Source organism: Clupea harengus, chromosome 18 (genome assembly GCF_900700415.2).
Source record: "Clupea harengus chromosome 18, Ch_v2.0.2, whole genome shotgun sequence".
NCBI lineage: Eukaryota > Metazoa > Chordata > Actinopteri > Clupeiformes > Clupeidae > Clupea > Clupea harengus.
The window spans coordinates 26,197,757-26,210,256 of NC_045169.1; the positions used below are offsets into that span (position 1 = coordinate 26,197,757).

The window sequence follows — 12,500 nt, forward strand, 5'->3', positions numbered from 1 at the left end:
ATGGGCCCTTCATCTCCAGTGTGGGGCACATTATGGGCCCTTCATCTCCAGTGTGGGGCACATTATGAGCTCTGCAGTTCCAGCGTGGGGCATATTATGCAGTTTTGTAGGTGTAGTGGACACTGCTTGAACTGTGGATTGTTTCGGGGGGGGGGGGGGTGGTTGTAAAGACTTCTGGGGGTGGAGGGTTGAGCAAGGGTCGCCAGAGAGTTCCCCGCGAGTCATTTGAAGGTGGCTTAAGGATTTGTGCTATATTGCCTTCGTCTATAGAGAGAGTCGGAGTGAAGGTGGCTTTAGGATTTGTGCTATATTGCCTTCGTCTATAGAGAGAGTCGGAGTGAAGGTGGCTTAAGGATTTGGAGTCGGAGTGAAGGTGGCTTAAGGATTTGGAGTCGGAGTCGGAGTGAAGGTGGCTTAAGGATTTGGAGTCGGAGTGAAGGTGGCTTAAGGATTTGGAGTCGGAGTCGGAGTGAAGGTGGCTTAAGGATTTGGAGTCGGAGTGAAGGTGGCTTTAGGATTTGGAGTCGGAGTGAAGGTGGCTTAAGGATTTGGAGTCGGAGTCGGAGTGAAGGTGGCTTAAGGATTTGGAGTCGGAGTGAAGGTGGCTTAAGGATTTGGAGTCGGAGTGAAGGTGGCTTTAGGATTTGGAGTCGGAGTCGGAGTGAAGGTGGCTTAAGGATTTGGGCTATATTGCCTTCGTCTACAGAGAGAGTCGGAGTGAAGAGAGAGTCGGAGTTAAGGTGGCTTAAGGATTTGTGCTATACTGCCTTCGTATATAGAGAGAGTCACGAGTGAACCGGGTGTACATATCAGGAATACCAATGAGCACGTTTTTTTGGTCACAGTTCCATTTGATATGTTTCTGTCCTCCCCTTTGCTATCTGTCCCTCTCCATTTCACTCTCTCTGTGTAGTACGGACACACACACACACACACACACGCAGACACACTCTCGAGCAAGCACAATTACACACATCTCAAACTCATGCAGATTATTTCTCTCTCCCCCTCTCTCTCTCCATCTCTCTCTCTCTCTGTCACACACATACACACACTCACACACATATACACACACACACACAGTCGTATTTTTCAATGGTGGCTTTTGTCCCTTTCATCTCCTCTCCAAACAAAGGATTCTTGTGCACACTGGACAGGGAGAGAGAGAGAGAGAGAGAGAGAGAGAGAGAGAGTGGGAAGGGGTAGTTACAGACAGAGTGTTACAGCAGAGAGAGAGAGAGCTGAAGAAGTCAGTGATATATCCACACGTCCAGCGGAGAAGTGCATTTAAACGTTTGAATACGGTTGATAGAACGTTTGAATACGGTTGATAGAACGTTTGAATACGGTTGATAGAATGTTTGAATACGGTTGATAGAACGTTTGAATCGACCATTGGCTTCACATCCAGACTGCTTCACACCAAATGCCAGTCAATGTGTATATGTGTGTGTGTGTGTTTGTGTGTGTGTGTGTGTGTTTGTATATGTGTGTGTGTGTGTGTGTGTTTGTCAGCATACAGTATCTGTATTTTACATATGCATGTGTGCGTGTGTGTGTGTGTGTGTGTGTGTGTGTGTGTTTGTCAGCATACAGTATCTGTATTTTACATATGCATGTGTGCGTGCATGTGTGTGTGTGTGTGTGTGTGTGTGTGTGTGGGACGGCACTCAGTAGGGGTTAAGGGTCAGCTGTGTGTACACTGAGCCTATCACACATACTCTTTTTCAAGCCCTTCCCTCTCTCTCTCTCTCTCTCTCTCTCTCTCTCTCTCTCTCTCACTGTGCTCTCTCTCTCTCTCTCAGTTAGTATTCAGAGCACAGAGACACAGACAGATACCTATTCATGCCCACAGTGTGAGCTGCCTCACCACACAGAGAGAGAGGGAGAGAGAGAGAGAGAGAGAGAGAGAGAGGAGTGGAAAGACAGGGTGAGGGAGGGAGGAAGAAAGAGAGAGGGAGAGAGGGGGAGAGAGAGAGAGAGGGGGAAAGAGAGAGAGAGAGAGGGGGAGAGAGAGAGAGAGAGAGAGAGAGGAGGGGAGAGAGGGAGAGGGAGAGAGAGGGAGGGGGAGAGAGAGAGATAGAGAGAGAGAGAGGGAGGGGGAGAGAGAGATAGAGAGAGAGAGAGAGGGAGAGAGGGGGAGAGAGAGAGAGAGAGAGAGGTCAAAGAGGAGCGATTCGTATCAGATCTCCCCGGTCCTCTCCCTTTTGTCTTATTTATTTATTTGATTGGGTCCGGAAAGGCAAACAAAGGAGAGCATTTAAACATTCAGACACCAGGGAGAAAAAAGGAAGCTTGAGAGAGACGGAGAGAAAGAGAGAGAGGGGGAGAGGAAAAATGTTTGGATTAAACGATTCAACCTCAAAAGGGAACTCTTGCCTCCACCACACACACATACACACACACACACACACACACACACACACACACACAGAGACACACACACACACACACACACACACTGAAAGCCTTGGCTACACTACGGAAGTGAAGGCTGTTTATCTGGCCATCTCAAACTGCTGTTAATTTGGCCTTTTCCCTCACATGGGTGTGAGACAGGGTCTCTATATGCTGCCTCTGTATGAAGCGAGCTATGAGGAGTGAGAGACACACAGGTGCTATGTGGAGTGTGTGACACACAGGTGCTATGAGGAGTGTGTGAGACAGACAGGTGCTATGTGGAGTGTGTGACACACAGGTGCTATGAGGAGTGTGTGAGAGACAGATGCTATGAGGAGTGTGTGTGACACACAGGTGCTATGAGGAGTGTGTGAGACAGACAGGTGCTATGAGGAGTGTGTGAGACACACAGGTGCTATGTGGAGTGTGTGAGACACACAGGTGCTATGAGGAGTGTGTGAGAGACAGATGCTATGAGGAGTGTGTGTGACACACAGGTGCTATGAGGAGTGTGTGAGAGACAGGTGCTATGAGGAGTGTGTGTGACACACAGGTGCTATGAGGAGTGTGTGAGACACACAGGTGCTATGTGGAGTGTGTGACACACAGGTGCTATGAGGAGTGTGTGAGCTACAGGCGGTATTCTTCCCCCTATCCCTGTCCTGATTCATTGGCAAAATTCAAACAAAATGCTTTGATATCTAGTGTCTAATTCTCATCTTCACACACATGGTGCTGGTCATGATGTTAGTGTGAAGTTAGTGTGTTCTGTAATCAACCTGCAGCATATACTGGCCATGATGTTATTCTTCTATAATCAACCTGCAGCATATACTGGCCATGATGTTATTCTTCTATAATCAACCTGCAGCATATACTGGTCATGAAGTTAGTGTGTTCTATAATCAACCTGCAGCATATACTGGCCATGATGTTATTCTTCTATAATCAACCTGCAGCATATACTGGCCATGATGTTAGAGTGGAGTTAGTGTGTTCTATAATCAACCTGCAGCATATACTGGCCATGATGTTAGTGTGAAGTTAGTGTGTTCTATAATCTATAATCAACCTGCAGCATATACTGCGCAATCATGTGTGGATATATCTATCTGTAAAAAAATGAATCATTTTCCCGTGATCAGTGAATGTGGATATAAGCGTGATAGGTCCATTACGTGTTGTCCAGATCCCAGAAGCTATAACACCGAGGTTCTCCTGCAGGTTCATGACGATCACATACCTTAGTGAGGAAAAAAAACACCTTAATATCTAGTCACTAATCCCCATTGCCTCTGTGTGAAAGAGTTACGGGGAAATCCCATTGAGCTCCAGCTAAGCCTGGGAGAATGGACTGCCACATGGGTCCGTGTGTGTGTGTGTGTATGTGTGTGTGTTTCTGTGTGTGTGTGTGTGTGTATGTGTGTGTGTGTGTGTGTCTCTGTGTGTGTGTGTGTGTGTGTGTATGTGTGTGTGTGTCTCTGTGTGTGTGTGTGTGTGTGTATGTGTGTGTGTTTCTGTGTGTGTGTGTGTGAGGGTCCGAGTGGCCTCTCGCGGACAAAGTGAAGGCATCGTGCACAGTTGCCTGTGTAAAGATTGCGCACTCAAATGTGAGGAAGCTCAAACATTCGGTGAGCTCATCCAGACCACACACACACACACACACACACACACACACACACACACACACACACACACACACACACACATCCAGACCTCGCCGAGAGAGAAAGGAGCTTTGGTGGGGAATGAGAGAGGGATGGACACCAAGTGGTTTCCAGCCGGGAGCCAGAGAGTGTGAGAGAGGGTGAGAGAGTGTGCGAGAGAGTGAGAGAGAGTGAGAGAGAGGTTGAGAGAGAGTGAGAGGGTGAGAGAGTGAGAGAGTGTGAGAGAGAGAGAGTTACAAGTTACAAGTTACAAGTCTTTTACTTGTCAGATGCACAAAATGACACAGGGTCAGACTGGGCACTGAAATTCTTATGACAAGACGCCGCCCAAACCTACCATACCATAACATCACATAATATAACATAACAAACCATGACGTACACTCTGCACAAGTACTATGAACATAATTTACACATAATAACCATATAAACATATAATAACCTAACTAACCTTACTCAATATACAAGATAAATATACAATACGATGTGCTAAACATATACCAACCTATACATATAATACTAAATATACATATAACAGCCTATACATATAATACTGACATATATACATATAACATATAATACACATATAATAAACTAGTGTGAGAGAGAGAGAGTGAGAGAGAGAGAGAGGGTGAGAGAGTGAGAGAGAGGGAGAGAGAGGGTGAGAGAGGGTGAAAGAGGGTGAGTGAGAGTGAGAGAGAGATAGAGGGAGTGAGAGAGAGAGTGAGAGAGAGGGAGAGAGAGAGTGTGAGAGAGTGAGAGAGGGAGTGAGAGAGAGGGAGAGAGAGTGAGAGAGAGTGACAGAGAGGGCGACGGCAGCCCAGCCAGGGTGGTAGGGATCTCATTCACAGAGCTTGGCACGTGGTCTCGGAGAGGCAGCTGGGTGATTTTACCCTGAGATAAAAGGACATTGACACGCTGGTTATTTTGCCTAGTAGCACGTTTTGACACACACACAATACACAATACAATTTCTTTAATGTTTTTTTTCTCCCGTTTTTTCAGCCTCGGAAAGAAAATCCTCCTAGTTCTTCATTTCTGTGATCATATGGCTTCGGTGTAAAACCAGTTCTGATTATGACCGGATTGGCTGTCATGGTACTATGCAGTACTTCATATCATTTGATGTTAATGATGCAGTGAGACTGAAGGATTTCTGTTAAAATGAACTAACTCCACACCAGAAGGAGGCGCCGCCCACTGCTGAACCTGATTTCATGATCTCTGACCCCATGTCCTAGATAGGTAGGGGTCATTTAGTTAGTCTATCGGCCCCATGGGTCAATAGGACAGTTGTAGATAGAATAGCAGTAACATGTACATGTTTAGAGGAATAACAACACAAATTCGATCTCAGTATAACAGTAACACATGTTTAGAGGAATAACAACACAAATTAGATCTCAGTATAGCAGTAATATGTACATGTTTAGAGGAATAACAACACAAATTAGATCTCAGTATAACAGTAATATGTACATGTTTAGAGGAATAACAACACACATGAGCAGGTGTAGCTCTCTGTATCTCAGCTGTAAACATATAAAGAGACATTATGGAATATTTAAAAGCTGAATACTAAATACATACTAGAGTAGGGTGTGTGTGTGTGTGTGTGTGTGTGTGTGTGTGTGTGTGTTCTTAGAGTATGGTTTGAAGCATGTGTGTGTGTGTGTGTGTGTTCTTAGAGTATGGGTTTAAAGCATGTGATGATTTCACATGTATGGACAGACAGGCCAGTAGACACGTGTAGGAAACTACACGTGTGCATTGCGTGTTGTATAAAGAACATAGAAACCACACGTGTGTGTGCATTGCGTGTTATATAAAGAACATAGAAACTACACGTGTGTGTGCATTGCGTGTTATATAAAGAACATAGAAACTACACGTGTTAATTGCGTGTTATATAAAGAACATAGAAACTACTCGTGTCTAAACAACTGGTGCATAGAGAGGATGAGTGAAAGAAACAGCAGACTGAGCGAGTCCTTGTCTGAAGACGCTGACTTGAACATCTTTGAGATGAAGGCCCCTCTCTCTTTCTTTCTGAAGAAGTGAAAGAAGCCCCCCATGTGTCTGTTAGCCCTGGCCAAGCCACTGTGACCAGAGCACAAGTCCGCATTAAAGAGTGCTTTTACTGTGAAATGGGCACAGTCTGTAGAGACCTTTACTATGAAATGGGCACCGTCTCTAGAGACCTTTATTGTGAAATGGCAGATGCCTTGGTCAGCATTTGAGAGGCTTTTATTTTGAAAGGGCAGCTGCCCGTCTCGCCTGAATGGAGGCTTTTAATGTGATACGGGCAGCTGGTCAGTTTGAATGGGAGACTCCTCTTTATGGACCAGCGGGCAGCGGCCATCAAGCCCACCTCTGTCCAGTCCTCCAGGGACACCTCTGTCTGTCCAGTCCTCCAGGGACACCTCTGTCTGTCCAGTCCTCCAGGGACCCCTCTGTCTGTCCAGTCCTCCAGGGACCCCTCTGTCTGTCCAGTCCTCCAGGGAGCCCAGGGACACGAGAGAGAGGGACATGAGACAAAACAAAAAAAGACGAGACGGGGTCATGAGTCTCCAAGATAAAGTCCTCTCCTTTTCTCCTCCACTCGATCTGTTCTCCTTTTCTCCTCCACTCGATCTGTTCTCCTTTTCTCCTCCACTCGATCTGCTTTCCTTTTCTCCTCCGCTCGATCTGCTTTCCTTTTCTCCTCCACTCGATCTGTTCTCCTTTTCTCCTCCACTCGATCTGTTCTCCTTTTCTCCTCCGCTCGATCTGTTTTCCCCTCCGTTAAAACGTCCTCTCTCAGTGTTCCTGTCCTACTCAGCGGTCCTCTGCTTTTCCCTCTGTGAATGACAGTCAGCCGTCTCGCTCTTAGTGTCCTTATCTAACCCTGTGTATCACTGGTGCCTGTTATGACCCTAACCCTGTGTATCACTGGTGCCTGTTATGACCCTAACCCTGTGTATCACTGGTGCCTGTTTTGGGCCTGCCTGTGTATCACTGGTCCCTGTGTATCACTGGTCCCTGATATGGGCCTGCCTGTGCAACACTGTTATGGGCCTGCCTGTGTATCACTGGTGCCTGTGTATCACTGGTGCCTGTTATGACCCTAACCCTGTGTATCACTGGTGCCTGTTATGGGCCTGCCTGTGTATCACTGGTGCCTGTTATGACCCTAACCCTGTGTATCACTGGTGCCTGTTATGGGCCTGCCTGTGTATCACTGGTGCCTGTTATGACCCTAACCATGTGTATCACTGGTGCCTGTTATGGGCCTGCCTGTGTATCACTGGTGCCTGATATGGGCATGCCTGTCTATCACTGGTCCCTGTGTATCACTGGTCCCTGATATGGGCCTGCCTGTGCAACACTGTTATGGGCCTGCCTGTGTATCACTGGTGCCTGTGTATCACTGGTGCCTGTTATGACCCTAACCCTGTGTATCACTGGTGCCTGTTATGGGCCTGCCTGTGTATCACTGGTGCCTGTTATGACCCTAACCATGTGTATCACTGGTGCCTGATATGGGCATGCCTGTCTATCACTGGTCCCTGAATGCTCTGTAATGTGCACTCCTGTGTTTTCTCTCGCTGTCCTCACCATCTCCATCCCTCACCTTTTTAAATGGCATCCCCCTGATCACTCTTTCTCACCCTCTCTCTCTCTCTCTCTCTCATCCCTCACCTTTTTAAATGGCATCCCCCTGATCACTCTTTCTCACCCTCTCTCTCTCTCTCTCTCTCTCTCATCCCTCACCTTTTTAAATGGCATCCCCCTGTTTCCAACCCTACACTCTTTCCCTCATCACCCTCTCTCTCTCTCTCTCTCCTCGCTCTCTCTCTCTCATCCCTCACCTTTTTAAATGGCATCCCCCTGTTTCCAACCCTACACTCTCCCCCTCATCACCCTCCCTCTCTCTCTCTCTCTCTCTCTCTCCCCCTCTCTCTCTCTCTCTCTCCTTCTCTCTCTCTCTCTCTCTCTCTCTCTCTCTCCTTCTCTCTCTCCTCCCTCTCTCCCTCTCTCTCTCTCTCTCTCCTTCTCTCTCTCCTCTCTCTCACCCTCTCTCTATTTCTCTTTAACCTCTTTCTGCCCAAACCACGTTCACTGTAACATTCTCTCAATATCTTCATCCTAAATCTTGCCACCCAATCAACAGCATTGTTACACTATGCCAACCAATCAACAACATTGTTTCAGGAGCACTGAAGGGAGGGCTGGATTTGATTGGCTGTTCAATAGCAACAATATTTCGTCAAAATCACAAACTGCACCTTCAATCTCCTTCTGTTCCAACCACTATAACCTTCATTTCTTTTTTTCTTCGCCACTCTCTATGTCTCCCTATCTTATCTCTCTCCGTGTGTGTTTGAATGTGTGTGTGTGTGTGTGTGTGTGTGTGTGTGTGTGTGTGTCTGTGTGTGTGTGTGTGTGTGTGTGTGTGTGTGTGTGTGTGTGTGTGTCTGTTACCACATTTCAGGGGCTAACGACAGATGAAGCCATTAGAGCACTGCCTCTGTCTCCTGTTGTCTCTTTCCTGTTTACCTTACTCTCTCCTGTTTACCTTTTCAGGACCATGACGACTGCCACGCCCCCCTCCTCACACAGCCCCTCCCCCCAGAAGGTGTGCCACTCGCAGACGCAGACGGACGTGCTGAAGCCCCTGCTGGGGGGCGGGGGTGCAGGGGGCGGCGGGGCAGGGGGGGGTATGAGCCCGGCGGCGCTGAGGAGACGCAGACGGGTCCTCTCCAAGGACGGCCGCAGCAACGTACGCATCGAGCACGTCAGCGGCCGCAGCGCCCTCTACCTGCGCGACCTCTGGACGACCTTTCTGGACATGCAGTGGCGCTACAAGCTCTTCCTCTTCTCCGCCACCTTCGCCGGCACCTGGTTCCTGTTCGGCCTGCTGTGGTACCTGGTGGCGCTGGTGCACGGAGACCTGCTGGGTGAGAGAGAGAGAGAGAGAGAGAGAGAGAAAGAGAGAGAGAGAGAGGGATGGAGAGAGAGAGAGAGAGAGAGGGAGGGAGTGAGAGAGAGAGAGAGAGAGAGAGAGAGAGAGAGGGAGAGAGAGAGAGAGAGAGAGAGAGGGAGAGGCCTGTTGTGAGACCCTAGGTGCACTTTTACATGAGGGCAAAGAGAGAGAGAGAGAGAGAGAGAGAGAGAGAGAGGTGACAGAGAGGAGAAGGAGAGAGACTGAGGGATGGACAAAGGAAAGATGATAGAGTGAAATAAATGAAAAAGAATTAGACGCAGAATTTCCAGCAAGGCCAGTTGTCCACTTCTGTCAATGCCCCTTACAGTAATGGCTTCTTCCTTGGCCTATGATACACCTCTCCAGCAGGTGTCATGGATAATGGCCTGGTTGCTTTTGCATAATCCCACTGACACACAAACAAACAGCACTGAAAACAAGAGCACCTTTTCGGAGGTAAAGAAGGAGAGAGAGAGTGAGATGGGTAAAGGAGGAGAGAGAAAGTGAAATGGGGAAAAGAGGAGAGAGAGAGTGAGATGGGGAAAGGAGGAGAGAGAGAGAGAGAGATGGGAAAAGGAGGAGAGAGAGAGTGAGATGGGGAAAGGAGGAGAGAGAGAGAGAGAGAGGGGGGGGAAGGAGGAGAGAGAGAGAGAGAGATAGATGGGTAAAGGAGGAGAGAGAGAGAGAGAGAGAGAGAGGGGGGGGAGGAGGAGAGAGAGAGAGAGAGATAGATGGGTAAAGGAGGAGAGAGAGAGAGAGAGGGGGGGGGAGGAGGAGAGAGAGAGAGAGAGAGAGAGATGGGGAAAGGAGGAGAGAGAGAGAGAGAGAGAGAGGGGGGGGAGGAGGAGGAGAGAGAGAGAGAGATAGATGGGTAAAGGAGGAGAGAGAGAGAGAGAGAGAGAGATGGGGAAAGGAGGAGAGAGAGAGAGAGAGAGAGAGAGAGGGAAAGGAGGAAGGGACAGAGACCAGGTTGTTGGTCAGACTGCTGTGATTCATACTGTTTCACTCGTGTGCCTCCACACCTGCAGACAGAAGGAAGGAGAGAAGAAAAGAGAAGTAAAGGGATGAAGGGAAGGACAGAGAGGTGTAGAGTGAGAGAGGGATATGAGAGAGGGATAGAAGAAACAAAAAGAGGTATAGAGTGAGAGAGGGATATGAGAGAGGGATAAGAGAGAGGGATAAGAGAGAGGGATAGAAAAAACAAAAAGAGGTGTAGAGTGAGAGAGGGATATGAGAGAGGGATAAGAGAGAGGGATAGAAGAAACAAAAAGAGGTGTAGAGTGAGAGAGGGATATGAGAGAGGGATAAGAGAGAGGGATAAGAGAAAGACAGAGAGGTGTAGAGTGAGAGAGGGATAAGAGAGAGGGATAAGAGAGAGGGATAGAAGTTCTCAGAAGAGCTGGTTCTCACTGGAAACGGTGTCTGTGCAAGTGCAGGTTCTCATTGTGAACAGTGTCTGATTTCTTCTGTTGTATTCCACCTGACCCCCCCCCCCCCCCCCCCTGTAGAGTTTGACCCCCCCTCGAACCACACCCCGTGCGTGATGCAGGTGCAGACGCTGACGGGGGCCTTCCTCTTCTCTCTGGAGTCCCAGACCACCATTGGCTACGGCTTCCGCTGCATCACCGAGGAGTGCCCCGCCGCCATCATCCTCCTCATCATGCAGCTCGTCATCACCATGGTGATGGAGATCTTCATCACCGGCACCTTCCTCGCCAAGGTGAGGGCTCGCCACACGGAATGTTCTGGAACGCCAAAGTCTAACTGGACCCTCTTCCTCTCTGTCATTCTCTCTGTTTGTATACTTCGTTTGATCTTGTTCCTCTTCGCTGACTGTCTTATTCTTAAACCAAAACACCGGAATATGTCCATCATTCCTCCCTTCCTTGTCTACTTCCTGTGTGTGTGTGTGTGTGTGTGTCTGTGTGTGTGTGTGTGTGTGTCTGTGTGTGTCTGTGTCTGTGTCTGTGTGTGCGTGTGCGTGTGCGTGTGCGTGTGCGTCTGCGTGTGCGTGTGCGTGTGCGTGTGTCTGTGTGTGTGTGTGTGTGTGTGTGTGTGTGTGTGTGTGTATGTATGGCGATCTGCTTGGCACCTCTTATTAATACAAATTCCTCACCTTATAACCCACAATTCTCCTTCTCTTCTCTTGCTGCGCTGAGGATGAGTTCTCATCAGAGTAAGATATTTGCAGCACACACACACATGCACACACACACACTCACACACACACACACACACACACACGCACACACACACACACAAACACACACACACACACGCACACGCGCACACACACACGCACGCGCACGCGCACACGCACACGCACACGCACACGCTCACGCTCACGCTCACACTCACACTCACACTCACACTCACACACACACACACACACACAACTCAGAGTAAGATACCTGCAGTACAAAGTGTGTGTACATAGTGTGTGTCCTGTGGTTTATAGTGTGTTGCTGTCCTGTGGTTTATAGTGTGTGTGTGTCCTGTGGTTTATAGGTGTGTCCTGTGGTTTATAGGTGTGTGTGTATAGGTGTGTGTGTGTGTGTGTGTGTGTGTGTGTCTATAGGTGTGTGTGTGTGTGTGTGTGTAAATGTGTGCCTGAATATGACACTGTTGATTTCTCTGCTACCCACAGGTGGCTCGGCCGAAGAAGCGCGGTGAGACGGTGAAGTTCAGCCAGCACGCCGTGGTAGCCAATCACGAGGGCCGACCCTGTCTTATGATCCGCGTGGCCAACATGCGCAAGAGCCTGCTGCTGGGCTGCCAGGTGTGTGTGTGTGTGTGTGTGTGTGTGTGTGTGTGTGTCTGTGTGTGTGTGTGTGTGTGTGTGTCTGTGTCTGTGTGTGTGTGTGTGTGTGTGTGTGTATCTGTGTGTGTGTGTGTGCGCGTGTGCGTGTGCGTTTGCGCGTGCGTGTGCGAGTGTCTGTGTCTGTGTCTGTGTGTGTGTCTGTGTCTGTGTCTGTGTCTGTGTCTGTGTCTGTGTCTGTGTGTGTGTGTGCGTGTGCGTGTGTCTATTTGTTAATGTGTGACCTGACATACCTCTAAGGAATGAAATCCATTACTATGGAGCTTTTTACACCTGGAATTAAAATGCGTCTCGTATCCAGATTGTATCTAGATACACACACGTGTCCCCAGTGTCAGCTTGAGGTCAAACTACAGGTGACTGGCAACCTGCTGAGTGTGTGTGTGTGTGTGTGTGTGTGTGTGTGTGTGTGTGTGTGTGTGTGTATATGTGTGTCTCAGGTGACTGGTAAGCTGCTCCAGACGTCCCTGACCAAGGAGGGGGAGACGGTGCGTCTGGACCAGAGGAACGTGGCCTTCCAGGTGGACACGTCGACCGACAGCCCCTTCCTCATCCTCCCCTTGACCTTCTACCACATCATCGACGACAGCAGCCCGCTCAGGGCCTGGGCAGCCAAAGGTACACACAGCACAGCGGTGCATCCTGGGTA

General features: G+C 48.8%; 1 protein-coding gene across 1 annotated transcript in view; it reads left to right on the top strand.

The window, feature by feature from the left end:
• Nucleotides 1-12,500, top strand: part of kcnj10a (potassium inwardly rectifying channel subfamily J member 10a) — a 36,698-nt gene that overhangs the window by 5,544 nt on the left and 18,654 nt on the right. The window contains exons 2-5 of the mRNA XM_031585326.2: nucleotides 8,634-9,007; nucleotides 10,542-10,753; nucleotides 11,681-11,812; nucleotides 12,292-12,469. Of these exons, the coding sequence (XP_031441186.1) occupies nucleotides 8,638-9,007; nucleotides 10,542-10,753; nucleotides 11,681-11,812; nucleotides 12,292-12,469 (892 nt within the window). The 5' untranslated portion in view covers nucleotides 8,634-8,637. The remainder of the gene's footprint in view (nucleotides 1-8,633; nucleotides 9,008-10,541; nucleotides 10,754-11,680; nucleotides 11,813-12,291; nucleotides 12,470-12,500) is intronic.